The sequence below is a fragment of the Anabrus simplex genome, chromosome 1 (genome assembly GCF_040414725.1).
Source record: "Anabrus simplex isolate iqAnaSimp1 chromosome 1, ASM4041472v1, whole genome shotgun sequence".
Taxonomy (NCBI): Eukaryota; Metazoa; Arthropoda; class Insecta; order Orthoptera; family Tettigoniidae; genus Anabrus; species Anabrus simplex.
The window spans coordinates 269,008,038-269,028,445 of record NC_090265.1 but is presented as its reverse complement, the minus strand read 5'-3'; the positions used below and the strand labels follow the sequence as shown (position 1 = coordinate 269,028,445).

Sequence of the window (20,408 nt, the reverse complement as noted above, 5' to 3'; positions counted from 1 at the left end):
CTGTAACAGACATAAATCTCAAGTGCCAGGTTCGTACCATGAACCAAACATAAGCGTATATGCATACTTTCCATGCATTCACACAGTGGTGGGAAGCAAAACCATGTGCCAGATGTGCAGTGTAAAAATATGACCAGTATTTGCATGGTGCATGACCTTGTGGGGTCCTTGAGTGTTCATTATTATGTCTTTTTTATCTTCGCCATGCCCTAATCCTGAGATTTTATTTCCTAGGAATTAATTTTGCAAGTCAAATATCTCTTTCAGTGAAATTATGTATGTGCATAGCATGATTTTTGGTGTGTAACCCATTTCTAAACGCCCTTATGATTTGAATTTTTAAAACCATTTCTTATTAAATTCTTAGGAAATGAGGTGAACTATGCTGTGAAATGACCACTTTTTATGTAAATGGTTTTGGAGGATTGAGTAATTTTGATTTTCAAGCTGGGAACCCTTTCTAATCCCCTGAAATATCTAAACACCGGGCGAGTTGGCTGTGCGGTTAGAGGTGCGCGGCTGTGAGCTTGCATCCGGGAGATAGTGGTTTCGCATTTTCACACCAGGCAAATGTTGGGGCTGTACATTAATTAAGGCCTCAGCTGCTTCCTTCCAACTCTTGGGCCTTTCCTATCCCATCGTCACCATAAGACCTATCTGTGTTAATGCGACGTAAAGCCACTAGCAAAAATTATCTAAACCCCTTTCAGACCTCAGAAAAGTAAGAGATTTTTCATCTTCGTACTTCAAATAATCTGAAATAATTTAATAAGCATACACTATTTGTTTTCTTAGCTTAACATAAACATCTAGGATATAAAATTTCAACTTACATCAGATAGTTTTGGAGGAATCAATATTCTTATTGGACGTAACCCCCATAAGGGGTTTGAATGTTGTAAAATCATTTCTTATTTAACATCTAGGACAGAAAACATGTAAATGTGTCAAACAGGTTTTTTTTTTTTTTTTCTGTTATCGGGTCTAACTCTGTTTCATCTCATCTCTTATTTAACATCCAAGACATAAAAGAGCAATCACTATGTGAAATTTCACCTTTATAAGTCAGATCGTTTTAAAGGAATGAATTTTTTTTGTTTTTTTTTGTTTTCTGCTCTTTATCTCCACTTAACCCTCTAAGAGGTGGAATGTTTTAAAAGCCTGTCTTATTTAACATCTAAGACAATTTGGGAGGAATGAATATTTTCATTTTTTAGGTTTCACCCCCTTAGGAGAGGAATTTATTCAAACCCTTTCTATGTGAGCACCTAAGATATAAGGGCAACCATTGAGTGAAATTGGAATTTCCTACAATAAAGGGTGTCAGAGATGTCGGTGAGTGGTATTTGACTCATACATTTATTTTATTTACAATCATTTTGAGGTTTAGTATTGTTTGCACATTTATTCAATTAACAATGAATCGAATGATACATTTTGCACCATCATAGGTGCTGTAATTATTTCATAACTGTGCATAAGCAACAGTAATTATATATGAGTATACGGTATGCAGCAAAACAGATGGCACTGAAATTATTGGTCATCTGCTGTCCACGTTTCCACAGCAATGAAGTATTTATTTATTGTATATAAGAGTTTGACATATGAATTAAGAGTTGTATTGATTTCCCCAATTATAGTTCTCTCAACAGAGGAGAAGGTGTTTATCATGCAACATAATTTTCGGCCATACAGAGTAGGGCGTCAGAACGGGACGAGTTTGCTTCATATTAAAGAACAGTACAGAGAGCACTTTAATAAGGAGGCATCAAATAACAGAACAGTGTGGCTGCTGTTGACAAGTTCTGTCATACGCGATCTGTCTTACGTCAATGAAAGCGGGCAATATGACACCTAAGAGCCATCAACTTAAATAAGAATCATGGATGACATCTCCACAAGGTGTTGCAGCCCCCAAAGTTTAGTTTATGACGAACATCACTGAAGCTCAGTTTAGTGGATTTGCATTACTGCATTCAACTTGATCAGCGTCTAACAGAAAGGGATGCGTGAGCTCAATTACGGTTTTTGCAGCCACAACATATGAGGATTCAGATTTCTTCTTCAATGAATAGTTTCCATATGAAAGCCATATTCACCTTGATGGCTACACCAACCAACAAAGAACTCACTTTTTAGGATTTGAACAGCCTGATGTCGTTACACAGAAGCCACTACACAGTGTGCAGGTTACGATTTGGTGTGCCGTATCTGGTCATGTAATATTGTGCCCTTATTTTGTCGAGGATACTGCACAGAATCCAGAACTGTTAACCAGGTAGTCTACAGAGACCTCATTATTACTCCATTCATGCAGAATTTACGACGTTTTTGTCATACTAGAAGCTTAGTCTTGCAATGACAGTGAATGTAACAAGATGGAGCTACAGCCCACACTGCAGGGAAGTCATCCTTCCGAAATGACACTTTGGAGATTACCTGATTTCTCGTGGAACTTCATTCAAATACCCTTCTTGCTTCCTGGATTTCACAGCTCCAGATGCCTACATATGTGGCATGTTGAAAGAATCAGGTTTCAAGACAGATGACCCACCTACAAATATTCCCGAATGACACGAGAATATAACATAATTTTTTGTGTCCGTACACCTTTGTTCATCAACATCAATGATGTTCAGAAGCATTATGAACAATGTGTGGCACATGATGGTACACATTTTGAACTCGTACTGTGCCACCGCACTTAAAACAAAAAACACTGAAATGTTATTTACCACATACAGTAGATATCAAGATCCTGTTCAGTTTACAGTTGGATTTCTAATGTTTCTACCCAAGAGATCACACCAGGAGTGTTCTCAGTATCTGACGATTAGTACAGGAATACTTACCCTTAAAACTAATAGTGAAGTTGGTTCCATTCTTTAGTAGTTATTGTCACTTCATACTTCTTTTGCAACATACGGATTTTCGGATGAAAGCTGCATTTACCTTCAAGACTATACCAACCGACAAACAGCTTACTTTTTAGTATGACAGTGTATAACAGTGCTCAGAGTAGTAGAATTGAATCAACTTAGTTTGTTGGCATTTAAGAATGCTTAAAATATATTGTTACTAGTTCACATGGAGCTTAATTATGTTTACAAAATGCATAGTCCTGAATGATTTCTTCCACTTTTTTATCTTGTTTGAAAATCCTTCCTTATCTAATCTTTAGACGAAGACAAAGTATGTATGTAATGAGCCATTTTTCTGATGACGTCTGTATTGGTCTGTTCAAGTCTGGTATTGATTTGTTTCTTTGTTCATATATGTGGGTTATTGACTGGTTGTACTGTATACTTGGTACAGTATTCACTTGTTTCAGGTGTGGACTTGTAGCACTAAGCATGGCATCCTCATGCACTTCCCAGCCTCTTTCTGTTGAACATTTGTTTCAAGAAGCTCATCGTCGTGGTTTCACCAACCACGGGGAAATGTTTTCTGTTGATGACATGGCTACATTGGCTCGGGACATGTTTCATCAGAGTTGCCGACAAGTAGAGATTCTGTCTGGTGGCTTAGGTCAAGATAGAAGTTATGTTTTGAATCAGCTCATGCAGGGCAGCATTCTCCTAATACCGTATCCTTTTTGTTGGCTTTTGTATATAATTAATGTAATTTTTGTTTGGTTTGTTTGATGTGATTGTATTGCTGTGGAAAAACGGTTGTAATCTACAAGAAAAATACTTCATTTTTGATACTCCAAAAACAGTCGTCATCATAAACCAGCTCCAGTTGCCCGGGTGAAGTGAATGAGTGCTCTCCACTTCCTCCTGTCCAGTAGATTGCCTTCAAAAATGTGTGAGCTGAGACATAGTGGGAGAACTGGCTTGACCCTTCCCCAAGATTCTAAGATGACTTTCGGGATCTAGCTCTTGATGTCTAGGAGGAGGTTGCCAAGAGCAAGCAGTTTTTTTTTTCCTAACAGCTGTGCAGTGACAATGTCCTGGAAAGTATGACACTAATAGTACATGGACACAGCACGAGATGGTGATGTGTTGAACAAGTACCACACAGTGGGTGATGGGCCTGCAGTAGTGAGTGAGCTTCCATGCAGAATGGATGTGACAATGCTTGCACACATCAGACTAGGCATTAGCCAGGATTGCAATGCCAAAGTATGTCATAAATACAGAGCTTGTGGAAGCTGTGGGGAATATTGCCCTTTCATATCAAACTGTTGCAAGATGGGCAGAAGCGTTTCTGCATGGACGTGAAACAAGCAACAAGACACGGACAGAAGACGGACACTACTTGAGTTACAAGCCAAAACACACCAAAAATGAGCCACCCACAGAATTTTACAGCAAGATCTACATCTGCATAAAATTGCATCACAGTTGGTGCCACGTGCACTCACTTATGTGAAAAAGTGGACACGGTATGCCATATGCTCTGACCACTTGGTACACTACCAGCAGGATTTTGAAAGAACCATTGTGTGGGAGATAGTTTGGGACACGAGAGGACATTGCCAGTGCTGTGAAATATGAGATTTCAAAATTCACACATGTTGAGGCGACTAGTATCTGATGTCTCTTGCATCATTGGCAATGTGTTGTAAAGGTTACGTTTATAATGTCCAATAACGGACCATTTATATTGGTATTATAAATTTACTCATTCGGGACAAATATTTCAGGTTCCCTATGGGAATCAACATATAAATCACAAGGTTATTGTACTCGCTTTCTAAGAATAAACATTAGGGACCTCATGGCTGACAGTTTCCTTGCTTTATATCCTACATCTGGCAGACCGACTCAGCATTATTCATACATTCTGCAGCACCTTACGCTCCCCACTCCCATTTGTATATTTCCATTTGTCTGACAGATCCTGTATTCGTGCAAAAAACTATAGTTGCCATGACTTATGCCCCAACTCTCATATGTTGCAGCTGCTGTAAAAATATCATCGGCAGTCATTAACTCACTGTGGTGAGATATTCTTATTCCAATTCCTCCTTAGCATTGTGTGACAGCTGGTAATGCCAAACATAACAATAACATTGAACACACACACACACACACACCCACAAAAAGTAGAAACTGGCATTGGAACCTCAATTTACAACTACAGCATCTGACACTATCCATCCATTTTACAGGCTGAACTAAATTATTCGACTGGTCAGTCCATCAATAAATTGACATACTTCCACTAAAATACAGCAATCTTCATTATCTATTACCTTCAATTATAGGAATTAAAGACGAGGCCATTTATGTTATGCTTAATGTAACAGGCTGCAGTGAGGAAGACAAAGAGAAATTTCGGCAAGACCTGGAAGATACAGTTAATGAGGAAAATGTTATTGGAGATCTAAATGCGCAAGTTGGGGTAGACAGACTTGGGTACGAGAACATCATTGGTCAACATGGATTTGGACAAAGGAACCCAGAAGGAGAACAACTATTAGATCTGTGCAGAAGAAATGATCTTATAATCAAAAATACATTCTTCAAAAAAAGAGACATTCACAGAATAACAAGGTACAGTTGGGATGGCCAGTATAGAACATTGATTGACTACGTAATCATGAATAAAGATGGTGGCAGGTACATCACAGATGTAAAGGTCATCCCTAGTGAAAGCATGGGCAGTGACCACAGATTGTTGGTAGTAGACTTCAAACATAGGACAAATGAAACACAGAAACTTATTATGAAAAAACCAAGGGTTAAAACTTGGAAGTTGCAAGCAGTCCAAATAAAGGAAGAACACAAACTAAGGATTCAACAGAGTTTGCCAAAGTGTGAAGTAACCAGCATTAATGAAGAGTGGAAGGCCTTCAAAGACACCTTTGTGGGAGAAGCCAAAAACCTATGTGGAGTTACAAGTTCTATCAAAAGAAAAAAGGAGACACCATGGTGGAATGATAGAGTGAAAACAGTGGTGAAAGAAAGAAACCAAATAAAGAAAGCACTGGACAAGGAAAAACAAAAACAGGGACAAGAACAAAATGAACAAGAAATACAAAGACTTCAAGGAGTATAGAGGAACAAGAAACTTGCTGTAAAGAACATTGTAAGGGAAGAAAAAGAGAAGAAATGGAATGAGTTTGCAGACAAACTGGAAGAGGACAGTAGAGGAAATATGAAATTGCTATACAGAGTAGTGAAAAACAAGCGAAGGGATCAAGAGACCATAAAAGCAATAGAACGTGATGATGGAACTCTGGCACAAGAAGAGGGAGAAATTAAACAAGAACTCAAGATCTATTTCGAAAAGCTGCTGAATGGAGATACAGAAAACATAACAATGGATAGAGGAGAGCCAAGTCCAGAAACCACAACTGAACCACCAATTACATGGCTTGAAGTTGAAAATGCGCTCAAGAGCATGAAGAAAGGAAAGGCAGTGGGCATAGATGAACTAAGTGCAGATATGCTGAAAGCAGCGGGAATTCCAGGAATCCAGTGGCTCTACAGACTGCTCAACAAGATATGGAAGGAAAATACTATTCCTGAGGACTGGAAGATGGGCATCATTGTACCTCTGTTCACAAAGGAAGCCGACGAAAATGTACTAATTATCGTGGTATCACAGTACTGTCTCATGTCCTGAAAATATTGGAAAAAATAATAATAGAGACCAGAATCAGAGATATTGTTGAACCAATTTTGGAAGGAGAGCAGTATGGTTTCAGACCAGGAAGATCAACTACAGACCTTATATTTGCAATTAGGATGCTAATGAAAAAATACTGGGAGAAGAACAAGCCTTTATTTCTAATATTTTTGGACATTGAGAAAGCATACGACAGTGTACCAAGGGAAAGAATTTCGCAATGCATGAAAGAACTTCAAGTGCGAGACAGCCTCATAGACAAAGTGAAAATGTTGTATAGTGGGAACAGAAGCTGTATTCAAGTAGGATGTGGTTTGTCGGACTGGTTTGAAACAAAGAGAGGAGTGCAGCAGGGTAGCTCATTGTCACCACTTCTATTTATTATTGTAATGGATGTAGTAATGAAATCTATTAAAACGAAAGAACATGGAGATATCAAAGCCTTCACATTTGCAGATGATGTTGTGATCTGGAGTGACTCAGAAGAGGAATTGGGAGAGAGAATACAAAGCTGGAATGAGGAGTTTAAGAAATATGGTTTAAACATCAGCAAGACCAAGACGGTGGTGATGAAAGTGTATGGGGAAGGAGCAGAACCAATAGTCATGTTAAATGAAGCTCAACTGGACAGCGTTCCAGTTTTCATATACTTGGGTAGCGTTATATCAAATGACAACCTAGTAAAACATGAGGTGAACAATCGAATCAATAAGGCAACACAATTTTACCACCAGGTAAGACACCTGCTGTGGGATGAGCAAATACCCATGAAAACAAAAATGACATTGTACAAGTCCTATTATACACCAATTCTTACATACAGTCTCGAAACCACAACACTGACCAATAGAGATAATTCCAAACTTCAGGCAGCTGAAATGAAATTCCTACGCACTATGATCCAGAAAACCAGGAAAGACAAGATTAGGAATTAGAAAATTAGAGAAGAAGTAGGAATAGATGATTCTCTCCTCAATAAGATTCAGATATCAAGACTGAAGTGGTTTGGTCACATGAAGAGGATGCCAGTAAACAGAACTGCAAGGAAGGAATTTGACAGAAAGGTAGAAGGAAGACGACCCATGGGAAGGCCACGAAGGAAATGGATAGATTTAGTTAAGAGCGATGTACTGCTGAGAGGTCATGATTGGGACAAGTTGGTGGAGGAAGAATGGTACAAGGACAGGATGAGATGGAGGAGGCGCATATACCCCACCCGGGAAACTGGAGGTGGTTTAGGATGATGATGAGGTAGATCAGATTTGTCTCAGTCTCTTCCTTGGCTTTGAAAATATGGAAGACCGAGCTCGATGGCTGCAGTCGCTTAAGTGCGGCCAGTATCCAGTATAATCGGGAGATAGTGGGTTCGAGCCCCACTGTCGGCAGCCCTGAAGATGGTTTTCCGTGGTTTCCCATTTTCACACCAGGCAAATGCTGGGGCTGTACCGTAATTAAGGCCACGGCCGCTTCCTTCCTATTCCTAGGCCTTTCCTATCCCATCGTCGCCATAAGACATATCTGTGTCGGTGCGACGTTAAGCAAAATAGCAACAAACAAACAAAAAATATGGAAGTGACTGAAGTATGAGTGATGCTTGTAATGCCATTCCGTATGTAACCTGTCCCTGTTATGACTGATGTAAAAATGTCACTCATAGGGTCAGTTGGTGCATGTATTTCAGTGGGCTTGGCAGAGTGATATGCAATAGCAGTGAGAAACTATCTCACTCCTCATTTCTGTAGTATGCCTCTTCTGTGATGCCTAGGTTATCTACAACAGCTGATGGCAAAGCTGTTGAGAATCAAACCGGCCTTCAAGTTGAATACTCAACATAAGAATCTAATAATACATCGTTGATAGAAAGTTACATTAACTCATCCGCTTACCTTATAAACATCAGTTCCAGACCTTTAAATTACCATTTAAATGCTGGTATTTATAAGGTCCATGCAAGACTGTGCTTAAATGATAATATCTCTGCAACTACTGGCTCAAATGTTGTCAAACTTTCATAGAAATACTAAAAAATAATCATTTCAATGGAATGTGCTACATTACAGTGAAAAATATGAACTATGCCCTATAAACTAACCTAGTAATTCTTACGGTGCCTCGGAACATTTTCATTCGTAATATTTACCTCTGCTTCTTCACTCGTATTACTATCACTAACTTCACTAAGCACAGATAATGTATCCACATCACTAGATTCACAGGAAGAACTTTCAGATATATTATAATCTTCTTCACAATCAGTATTCAGTAAAATATCCACGACTTCTCGCTCGGTAATAGCCTCGCGCGTGCTCATCTTTACTCACTGAATACCCATGACATCAGCTCAATGCTCTCTTCAATTTATGTGGTTAATCCCCTAAACATGACTCAAATACAGCTGAAGAGACTTCCTTCAGATATAAAGAATGATTGTAATGCCATCTGTTAAGTTTTTAATGTACTACCTTCCCTTTACCATCGTTAAAGCAGGACGCTGCATTACCCCGTCGTTTCGACGGTTAGGTAAGCCGGGCACAGGCTCGTGCATCCCGTCGATTCGGCGGTTAGGTAAGCTGGTGAATTAAACGTTCATGCAAAACATAAATCTTAATCCTGCATATTAACCCTGTGGCAACATAGAATCAAATGTGTCTATTTTTATCATGAGTAATTTGCATTGTTAAATAAAGTATTCAGTTAAATGACTGCACTACTTACAGTGCTTGCTATAAGCCTATTAAAGTTACTGATGTTAAGTTGATGAAACAATAATGACTTCAAAGAACTGTTTAGACTGATATACAGATGGAACATAAAAATAGAATTATGAAGTCTACACCTCTCGGTAATAAATTAGCATACACCTTACTGTGATAAGTTAGCATGTTTATAAATATGAAGTCTCATAGCTAACAAGATATACTGTAGTCCTGATCAACTTTATGAAGAGATTAATTGAAAGAAAAACTTTGCTGTCTGATGCACAGCTCTTCTACTCTGTGTTATTTCTATGGTCACTTTCATACTAAGTCTATATCATCGTCATTTCCACTAATAACTTCATGATATTTTTATCACTACATAATTATCACTTTGCAAACAGTGAGAAAATTATAACTCTGTATAAACTTACATCAGCATGCACACTGGGTAGAAATTATCCGAGACTGAAATCAACATACAAACTCGTCAACAGCTCAAATGACACAGACCAAAGATGGCACAGACATTAGGAATATATCAAGCCATCAAGAATACTTGGGAGAGTCTGTTGGGAAAGTAACAAAGGGTGGATGGCAGAATACCCGTTAGAGTAGAAATTTTCACAGTTCACATTGCCATTGGTAAAAAATACCACGTCCCGATGGGTTAATAATGGTATGCTTGGAATAAGATAGTACCTTCCCTGCTTTTCTAATTTAGACAAAGAAACAAACAAAGAAATTAATGCACATATGCTTCTGTTGTTGTTTCATGACAGGGGTTCGCAACATCATGGTCAACAACACCAAGTACTCAATAAGTGTGAAAATTTATATAATAACGTGTGTAACTGTGGTGACTGTACTGATGTGTGTGTTTGTAATAGGGAGAGGATTGGAATGGAGGCAGGAAATGCACATATGTTTACCACAGAGTTATAAGACTTTTCAGTTATGGAAGGTATCATACATATTACAGTTTCGTTACAACTAAGCTAACTAAAACTAAATATAAGGCGTACTTTTGCTAAAAACAAATAAACAAAATATAAGCTCACATCATTACCAAACCAAACTATAGAACTATAAACACGTATTGAAACTGTGCGAGGAACTAAGAACTTGACCTAGAAGCGAGCAAGGAGCCTGTCAGTCATCCACCTCAACATACTGTTAACATTAGTTTAACACAATGTGTAAACAAATACTAGGCAGCGGTAGGACTGAGAGATGAGGCAACCGCCTCGCTTGCCTCTTACCACATGTGCAGCGTTTCTCATTGCAGGACGCCTACTAAGTATTTGGACTATAACATGTTTTGTACATTAAACCACAAAATAATATGTTCACTTAACCCTTCAAACCGGTATTAATAGTTGGCCAAATTTTACCCTACAGCGGTAATAAATTTGAGAAAAATATCACAATTTTACATGCTGTCACAAACATTGCTATAACTTATAAACAACTTGTCTGATTTTGTTCAAAATAAGAGGATACAACATGCAGATGTTGTATCTACAAACAAAATTGTGGCATGCGAAGTAAAAAAAATGCCTAATTACCTTCTTGTTGGAATAAAATTCGAATCAACAGGTGTCCATGACCACTCGGGTGAGCATGCACTTATATTACTATCATTATGTACATCACACGTAATTTCCTGCTGTGCATAATCTTCATCACTGACACTTTCATTATCACTCAGATTATTCCCATAGCTACTTTCATGTAATATGCGTTCGAGAGCTGCATTAGGTAAATATGGACCATGCGAGGACACCGCCTTGTTGTTTACAATGATCGACATTGGTGAAACAAATTCTTTTTACACCGACACAATGCCGCATTATGGTAGAAGATATTCCCCTGCATAGGATGATATCCTGTGCTGCAAGCCGTGCTAAAAGTTCACATTGACAACCAACAGATGGCATGCAGATGTACATCTAAAACATCGCTAGCCTAGTCCGTACAGGTATATGTCTAACTGCTCCTGGCTTGTGTTTTGTAGGTCCGTACACGTACACATCGAACCGGCTTGAGCGGTTAAGTGCAAATAGGTAATCACAAATATAAAAAGAAATAATGTGCCTTCTCTCTAAGCTTACCTTCTTACCTAAGTTACTAATGGACCAAATACTATCATACATACTGCTATACTGAGAAATTAAACAAAAAAAGGAAATTATGAAAACTGTTCCCCATTAATATTGTTAGTGTATTCCAAAGAGCGACTGTGCTTACAAGGTGTTCAATTTAGTGACTTTTAAGAAAAGGGTAGCAAGCACAGGGTGAATTAAAATCACTGCAATTCATATCCTAATTATATACAGCGCCTCTACCAACTAAGCTACAGTGTACAGACCATGCAGGACTGACACTGAGGCAGAATTATTTGTAAGATAATCAGCTATGTGGTAAACGACACAGAAAGGAACGTTATTATTGCAATTATTGTTTTTGTTACATTATTGTATAGTTAAAAATAAATGTCTTAGACAGGAATGTCATAAAAGTAGAACTGTTAGGCAATACCATACAACTGATAAGAGGGGAATGGAGAAATTTTTAAAAAGCAATTATGATCAATGGGAAAAGGTAAATAAAAATGTAAACAACCTATGGGATGGTTTTAAAGCAATTGTTGAGGAGTGTGAAAACAGATATGTACCTTTAAAAGAGATAAGGACCCATTACATTATAACAGGGAATAAAGAGATTTAGAAGAAAGTGCAGATTAGAAAGAAATAGAGTTAGGAATGGTTGCAGGTGTAAGGAGAGATTGAAGGAGCTCACTAGGAAATTGAATTCAGTGAAAAAATCAGCTAAGGATAACATGATGGCAAACATTTTTGGCAGCCATATGAATTTTAGGGGGCAGTGGAAGGATATGTACAGATACTTTATGGCAGAAACAGGTTCCAGGAAGGACATTCCATGGATTATTAATGAACAGGGCGAGTGTATATGTGAGGACTTCCAGACGGCAGAAGTATTCAGTGGATATAAAGATAATGTCCTGATAGAGGAGGTCACTAATACTACCAAATACTGAAATTTACCTGTGATAATAAAGACATTTATGAAAAGATACAAAAGTTGAAAGCTAGAAAGGCAGCTGGGATTGTTACAATTTATTGGGATATATTGAAGGCTATGGGTTGTGATATAGTGCCATACCTGAAATACTTATTTGATTACTGTTTGCATGAAGGAGTGTTACCAAATTAATGGAGAGTTGCCATAGTAGCCCCAGTGTACAAGGGAAAGGGAAAGCTTGACATGTGGTGTTTGTAAGCACTGGGAAAGCATTCTTTCTGATTATATTAGACACGTTTGCAAAATTACTATCTGGTTTGATAGAAGGCAGTTCGAGATTAGGAAAGGTTATTCCATTGATGCTCAACTTGTAAATTTCAGCAAGATATGGCAGATAATTTTGATTCAGGAGGTCAAATGGACTGTATTGCTATTGACCTGTCCAAGGCTCTTGATAGGGTAGATCATGGGAGATTACTAATGAAAATGGGGGCTATTGGACTAGACAAAAGAGTGGTTGAATGGGTGGCTACATTTCTAGAAAATAGAACTCGGAGAATTAGAGTAATGATTAAGAGGGGGAGGGGAGCCTTGCAGGGCAATATTATTGAACCTTTATGTTTTCTTAAATATATAAATGATATGAGTAAAGAACTAGAATCACAGATAAGGCTGTTTGCAGATGATGTTATACTGTATAGAGCAGCCTAGTAAATGAGTTGCAGGATTGTAAGCGACTGCAGGGAACTTAAACAATGTTGTAAGATTGACAGCAGACAATGGTATGAATGTAAATGGGATGAAAAGTCAAGTTGTAAGTTTCACCAAGAGGAAAAGTCCTCTCAGTTTTAATTCTTGTATTGATGGGGTGATAGTACCTCATAGGGAACACTGTAAGTACCTAGATGTTAATATACGGAATGGTCTTCATTGGGGTAAATCATATTGACGAAGTTGTTAACAAGAAAGGTTACAGATCTCTTCACATGGTCATAAGAGTATTTAGGGGTTGTAGTAAGGATGTAAAGGAGAGGGCATATACGTCTCTGGTAAGACCGCAGTTAGAGTATGGCTCCAGTATGTAGGAATCTCACCAGGATTACTTGATATGAGAACTGGAAAAAAATTCAAAGGAAAGCAGCACGGTTTGTTCTGGAGTGGTCTTACAAGTTATAAATCTCATTTTTGGTCTGTATTGAACAACTTATATTTTCACTTAAAATTTTTTTTGTAAGAATAATCCACCTTCTCAATGCAATATAGTTTTTATTTAAATAAAAAACTTTACATTATTAATGGTTTCACAGGGCATGTTTCGTCCACATTTTGGGCATCATCAGCCATGGTCTCTGTACTCAATGATCAAAATATCTAGGATCCTGGGTATTTGTATCCTGATAAAAATTAAAATTTATCCTGATTTAAGTTGATATCTGGCTATTTTTTTATTATTCCAGCTGGTGAAATATGCAAAGCAATGATAATAAGTACAATTATTTTGTTAAAAAGTTATTAATTAAAACCAAATTGCTATGTTATCTATATAAATAAAAATGAATCGCTAAATGTGTTACTAAGCCCAAAACTCTGGAACGGCTGGACCAATTGAGCTAATTCTTCTTTTCAAATATTCCTCAAAGTCCGGGTAAGGTTTTTACGAAGAGAAAAATTGGAAAAAATGCCAGGAAAAATGTAAAAGTCCCATTTCTCTTTTTCATTTCAAACTGTTCGTCTCTCTTTCCTTCTCCCACATTTATGCTTAGCGCTGTCCTCCTCTAATCCAGCACATTTGCCAAATGTCCATAAATCTGAATGTTATCGGTTAAAATGGGTGAATATTGGATTATGTACAAAATTTCAAGCCGCATTTGAAGCCGTTAACAAAAAACAGTTTACAAAATAATTGAGTGTGAAAATGTTAAAATAATGGAATATTACCTCAAATGCAAAATCTTCATTGCATAGAAATTATCATGCCATAACTCCTATTTCGTATTCACTATTTGTAATTTTTTCACTGCTGGTAAAGGAACATTTCAGCTCGACATAGATAGGTTTGTTTTTAAATTTAAATGATAAGAACATGCACTATTTGTGTTTCTTTTCAGTCATGTTCAGAGATTTTTATGTGCAGGCACGAAAAAGTCAGTCACTGGCCAACTTCTTTGCTATTGAATTTGCATGGGTGGTCAAAGCAAGGCAAATGGTCTTTAGATATGGAAGTTATTTTTAAAACAAGCGCCAAGTTCTTATCTCGCTTAGTTCTCAGTTTGTGACGGGAAGAACGTCTCCTTGGGGTTTGGTTTTGCGCATGACTCGGCTGGCTGGCTGTCCCGCTGCCTCGACTGCCGGTGCGGATCTCCCAAACATATGCTCTCCAGACAGTCGCATGCAGTGTCGTGTTTTGTTATAGTTGGAGACCTTTGTCTACCCTGATTGTTTTTAAATCTTTGCTTCTCAACAAACAAGTTCATCGATTTCTTTGGTTGATTGATTTATTTTGTGTGTGCTTCCATACACAGTATACTCATCTCAAGACTCATGCCGCCTATAAGACGCGGGCGGAGCAACTTCAGTCGAAGAACTCGTAAAGCTACAAGCCAAGGCAATTTTCAGTCTAACAGAACTGCACAACAACATGAAGAGCGAAATAAAACTGAAAGGATTCAGATATCACAAACCCGTGCAGCGCGTCGTTCAGCTAATAATCTTGCAAGTTTGAATCGAGCTGCTTTCAGTTACGATATTTCAATTTACTACAGTGCCTATCAATGCGTTGCTATTAGATCTATGAACTCAGTTTGCCAATATTGTAAGGCATTGAAATACAAAAATGAAGCCGCTGGGTTGTGTTGCGCAAATGGCAAAGTGAAATTAGTGCCATTGATTTCACCACCAGATCCATTGTACTCATTGGTTTCAGGAACAGGAACAGATTCTATGCATTTCCTTACAAATAAACAAAAATATAACAACTGCTTTCAAATGACTTCATTTGGGCCAACAAATGTACTTCGGGACAATTTAATGCCAACTTTCAAGGTAACATATATCAAGCAGACTTATCCCCCATATTGCTTTGTTTACTTTATTTTATAGTTTTTGTGACAAAAATAATAAACCTGTTCTTCTTAATTTACAGATACAAGGCCAAATATATCACAGTGCAGGTTCACTGTTGTCGGTGTTAGATGGCGACTACAAATTTCTGCAAATTTATTTCATGGGCAATTCAATACAAGAAATTGATCTGCGTTGTGCTCATAACAGTTCAGTGAAGAAGTCTATTGTAGAACAATTACAAACCTTTTTCATCAACACAATCAGTTGATTGTTCAGAACTGCCCTGGATCTCATGCCATCTGATAGGCCTAATCACAAAATTGTAATCAGAACTATCCATCTGAATTTTTGAACTCGCTGGATTTGCCAGGATTGCCGCCTCACATTTTTAAAATAAAGGTCTGATCCGTGGTCATAATGTTGCGAAATATCAATCTACCACGTCTTTGTAATGGCACACGGCTAGCAGTGAAAAAGTTACTGAGCAATGTGATCGAAGCAACCATTCTAATCGGGAAGTATAAAGGAGAAGACGTTTTGATACCACGCATTCCTATGATTCCGACTGACATACCATTTGAATTTAAACGACTGCAGTTTCCAGTGCAGCTTGCTTTTGCTATGACCATAAATCAATCCCAGGGGCAGTCACTGACTGTTTGCGGCATTAATCTTGAAAAACCATGTTTTTCGCATGACCAGTTGTATGTAGCCTGTTCCTGTGTATGAAAACCATCAATTTGTTTGTTTATGCGCCAGGTAATCAAACAAAAAATATTGTGTATCTTCATAATGTTGATTGGAATAATCGGTGTTTTCTATGATAGTTATTTCCTACGAAGAAAGAGGAGTAAGTTTTGCCATATTATCTTCACGCCATCAACTTATCAAATTATTTGATTTGCAACGGGGAATAATTATGGCTCTGTGAGGGATTTGAAAACCTGCTGAACAGTTGCCATCTAAGTTACAGTCTATCAGGGTTATTTCTGGGTAGTGATATGCTGTGACCTATTTCAGCATTTCCTTATTCACAATCAAGATATTACCGAGCTCGATAGCTGCAGTCACTTAAGTGCGGCCAGTATCCAGTAAACGGCAGGTAGTGGGTTCGAGCCTCACTGTCGACAGCCCTGAAGATGGTTTTCCGTGGTTTGCCATTTTCACACCAGGCAAATGCAGGGGCTGTACCTTAAGGCCACGGCCGCCTCCTTCCACTTTCTAGGCCTTTCCTACCCCATCATCGCCATAAGACCTATCTGTGTCAGTGCGACGTAAAACAAATAGTTTTTTATTCTTTTCTCTCTTATAATTTGATATAATTTTTCATCTCTGTACTGTAAGTTTCTTAACGAAAAGTTCTTCATCCTGCTGTATCAACTCTATATTTTGAATTTCTTATTTTTCTACTGGATTTCGGCTGAGTGCATCTGCCAGTACATTACTTTTTCCGCTACAATATTCTATTTTAATCTGGAATTGCTGCATAAATAGCATCCATCTGGTTATCCTTTCACTTGTCATTGTGGCTTTTAATCTGAATATCAATGCCTTATGATCCGATCTTATTACAGTAGGGTATCCATATATCTTCTTTTTCCATTGCTGTAAAGCATAAACGATTGCCAACAGCACTAGCTCTGTTGTGGTGTACCTTACTTCATAGTTTCTTAATTTTCTACTTGTAAAGGCCAAATAAATTCATTTCTGAGGATTTCCTTTTTCTTCCTGGTATAGGCATGCACCTATTCGTATGTTCCTTTTCATAGTCCGGATATCCTAATTTTATACTTTTCACCATCAAATCTTTCATTTCCTGGAATGCTCTTTCTGGTTTTTCGTTCCATTTTGATCGATTATTTGTCTTCAACAGATCTTGTAATGGTGCTGGAATATTTGTATAGCCTTCACAACGATCTGCGAAAAATTGAGTCATTCCAAGGAATTATCCCACTTGCTTAATCTTGTTCGGATGTGGGAAATCACATATTGCCTTTATTTTGACAGGATTAGGCCATATTCCTTCACCTACTGTAACATGTCCTACGAATTTCTTTCTGGCAGAACTTGGATTTCGCTAGGTTTATTTTAAATCCAGTATTTTTCAAATTCTCTAACAGATTTAACAATTTATCAAAGTGTGTTCCTCAAATGTTTCCATTGCCAAAACCAAATCATCTACATAATAAGTTAAAAATTCCTTTACTTCAGGTGTCAGGTTTCTATCCAAAACCCTTATTAAGACTGCGCAGCTATTTTTTTGTCCAAATGGATGTCTCCAGTGTGCATGTTTGATTATCAAACAAAAATCCAGTTAATAATCTCAACTTTTCCTCCAAAACAACATGATGAAAGGAAAACTTAAAATCCATACTCGTGAAGTATCTCATGTCTTTAAATTTCTTTATGATGTCCTTGATTTTTGGAACTTGGTTATATTCTGGTATTAACTTTTCATTCAGCTTCCTTGCATCTAGACATATTCTTAAATTTCCATTGCTTTTCTTTACGATTACGAGTGGGTTTAAATATGGTGTAGCCATTTTAATTACTATACCATCATCTAACATTTCTTTTATTAGCTTCTTGACTTCTTGAAAATGTTTTTCTGGTATGCCATATAATTTTCCTCTATATGGTGTCCAATTTTTTACTAATAGCTTATATTTGAAATTTGGAATCTGTCCGGGTTTATTTCTGAATATCTCTGAATATTGCTTGAGGATTTCGTATAATTTTGACTTTACCAACAATGAAATACCAGTGCCCATGGTATTGGTGATAGCTTCTCCTATGTTTGGAATTTAATTTTCTTCGACATTCATCACTCTTTCAATTCTCTTGAATATCTCTTTCTGCATTACATGCATCTCTTCCTGTTCTGCCTCATGTCTGGAATATTTCTCAGTTTGATTAGTTATTTCCTGTCCCTCTATTTTCATATTATTATTATCTGCCTCTTCATTTAATTTAGTTCTCTCTCGAATCTCATCCATATCGTGTTCATGAATAGGAAACCTTATTTCTTGCTTGTCCATGTCTGTTGTCATTCCTGTTATTATGATCAAGTCTATTCCCAGTAGAACATTGTATTTTATTTTGTTCATGACAATGAAGGGGTGTTCAAAATTTATCCTTCCTATACTGATTTTCAAATATGTCTGGATTTTACACTCGACAGACTTATCTGGTATTGTTCCTCTAAATTTGACTCTTGACACTGGAATTATCAGTAATTTCATCTTTTGATCCATTTCCTAAAATAATTCTCTTGATATTACACTAATGCTTGCTCCAGAATGTATGAGACAATGTGTTCTCATGTCATTTATCCTCACTATTATTATGAGTAAATTGTATCTATGCTTTCCTGGATATGCTCTTATATCCTCTACTAACCCATCCAGTTCTATTTCCCAAGAATTGATCTGTGCTATAATCCAACTTGAAATTTTGTTATCTTCTTCACCTCTTAACACTTTCTACTTTTCCTTCTATCCAGAAATTGGCAATGTTTTTTTTATTATCCTTATCTGCTTCTAAACTATAATCAAAAGATCGAGCAGTTGGATTTAATCTTTGTCCTACCTGTTCTTTCCTTTTGTACCTCTGCAATTCAAGACTTTCTGCTCCTTCAATATCTCCATTTGTCTTGATCCTTAATTGCTCTCTCCCATTTATCTTTATTTCTAGATGCTTCTTTCAAATCCTGAATATATCTTTGATTCCTGTATTCTTTATCCTTATCATTTCCATTTTCTGTTCATTCATATCTTGCCTTTCTTCTATAATTGTATCTATCCCCATTACCTCAAATTGATTTCTAGTTCGATTATATGATATAAATCTATTATTTCCATTGTACCTTTCACAACCATAAGTACTGCTTCTACATTTACACCTATCTTAATTTCCCCTTCTTTCTTCTTGTTCAGTCCACTCTCTTCTTTCATATCTTCTTTCATTTCCTCTCTGTTCATTTGGTATGTTTGTATCCAAGTTCTCCTGAGTTAAAGTATTTATTGCTTCTTCATTATTTGTATTTTGCACCACTCTGTATGACGTACAGTGGTCATATCCAGTTGTCTTAGGATATTTTATATTTCAGTTGCCCTTTCTACGTTTGCAGCTACCAGTAACCTGTGCACATCAGGTGGAAATTGCTTCTGGGATGGTCTTAATTGCTTCTAACTCACTAGGAGCTGTATCCAAATCTTGGAAACAATGAAGCTGATACGCAAAATAGTCACTGAATCTGGTTTGTCCATTGGATGCATATCTTCTAGAATACAATGGTAGTCTCAAATTTTGTTGCACTTCCGAGTTCCAAAATATTCTTTAAAATGCTGTTTAAAATCATTGTATTCATGGAAACTATATTTGGATGCCTGAAACCATAGATTCGTGTTTGAATCTAATATTTTTCCACTACTTTTAACTTTCTGTCCTCGGGAATTTTATTCTCCTTGAAATAATCTTCCATCTCTCTTAGAAATCTCTTTGGAGATATACTCGCAGAATTATAAAATGTTTTGGTCTGTCATCGTAAGTTTTAATAATATTAATTATACTGTAGATGGGTTTCCGTTACTATCTCCTATTATTACTTCGCCATTACTCTGGTTAGTTTGGGCTGTCCTTGTAGGTGTTGTTTCTCTTTCATTTATTTGCAGTTCCATTGCCCTTTACCTTTCATTATAGCTACATCACCGATTTAGTCATTTGTGTTTCGTTTCGTATTTCTTGTATCTCTTTCTGGGTTTGGCTAATCCCTTCTTCTGTTCTATTTATCCTATCATTAGCCTCTACTTTATTCCGTTCTGTATCTTCCTTCGTGATATCTAACTTATCTCTGATCTGATCTCTGGCTACTATAAAATTTACTTCTATGGTTTTGTTCGTCATGCCAATTTCCTAATTCATCTTATTTATTTTCACTGGACATTGCTCCCATTTTCCTTGTGAGTCAATGTTCATAGTTTCTTTGTTTTCAGCTAACTTCTTAATTTTGTCGTCTTTTAA

The 20,408-nt window shown here is 37.2% G+C and overlaps 1 protein-coding gene across 1 annotated transcript in view; it reads left to right on the top strand.

Moving 5' to 3' along the window:
* Positions 1 to 20,408, top strand: part of LOC136864823 (actin maturation protease) — a 61,416-nt gene that overhangs the window by 25,985 nt on the left and 15,023 nt on the right. Inside the window, exon 3 of the mRNA XM_067142268.2 lies at positions 3,335 to 3,589. Coding sequence (XP_066998369.2) covers positions 3,335 to 3,589 — 255 coding nt within the window. The remainder of the gene's footprint in view (positions 1 to 3,334; positions 3,590 to 20,408) is intronic.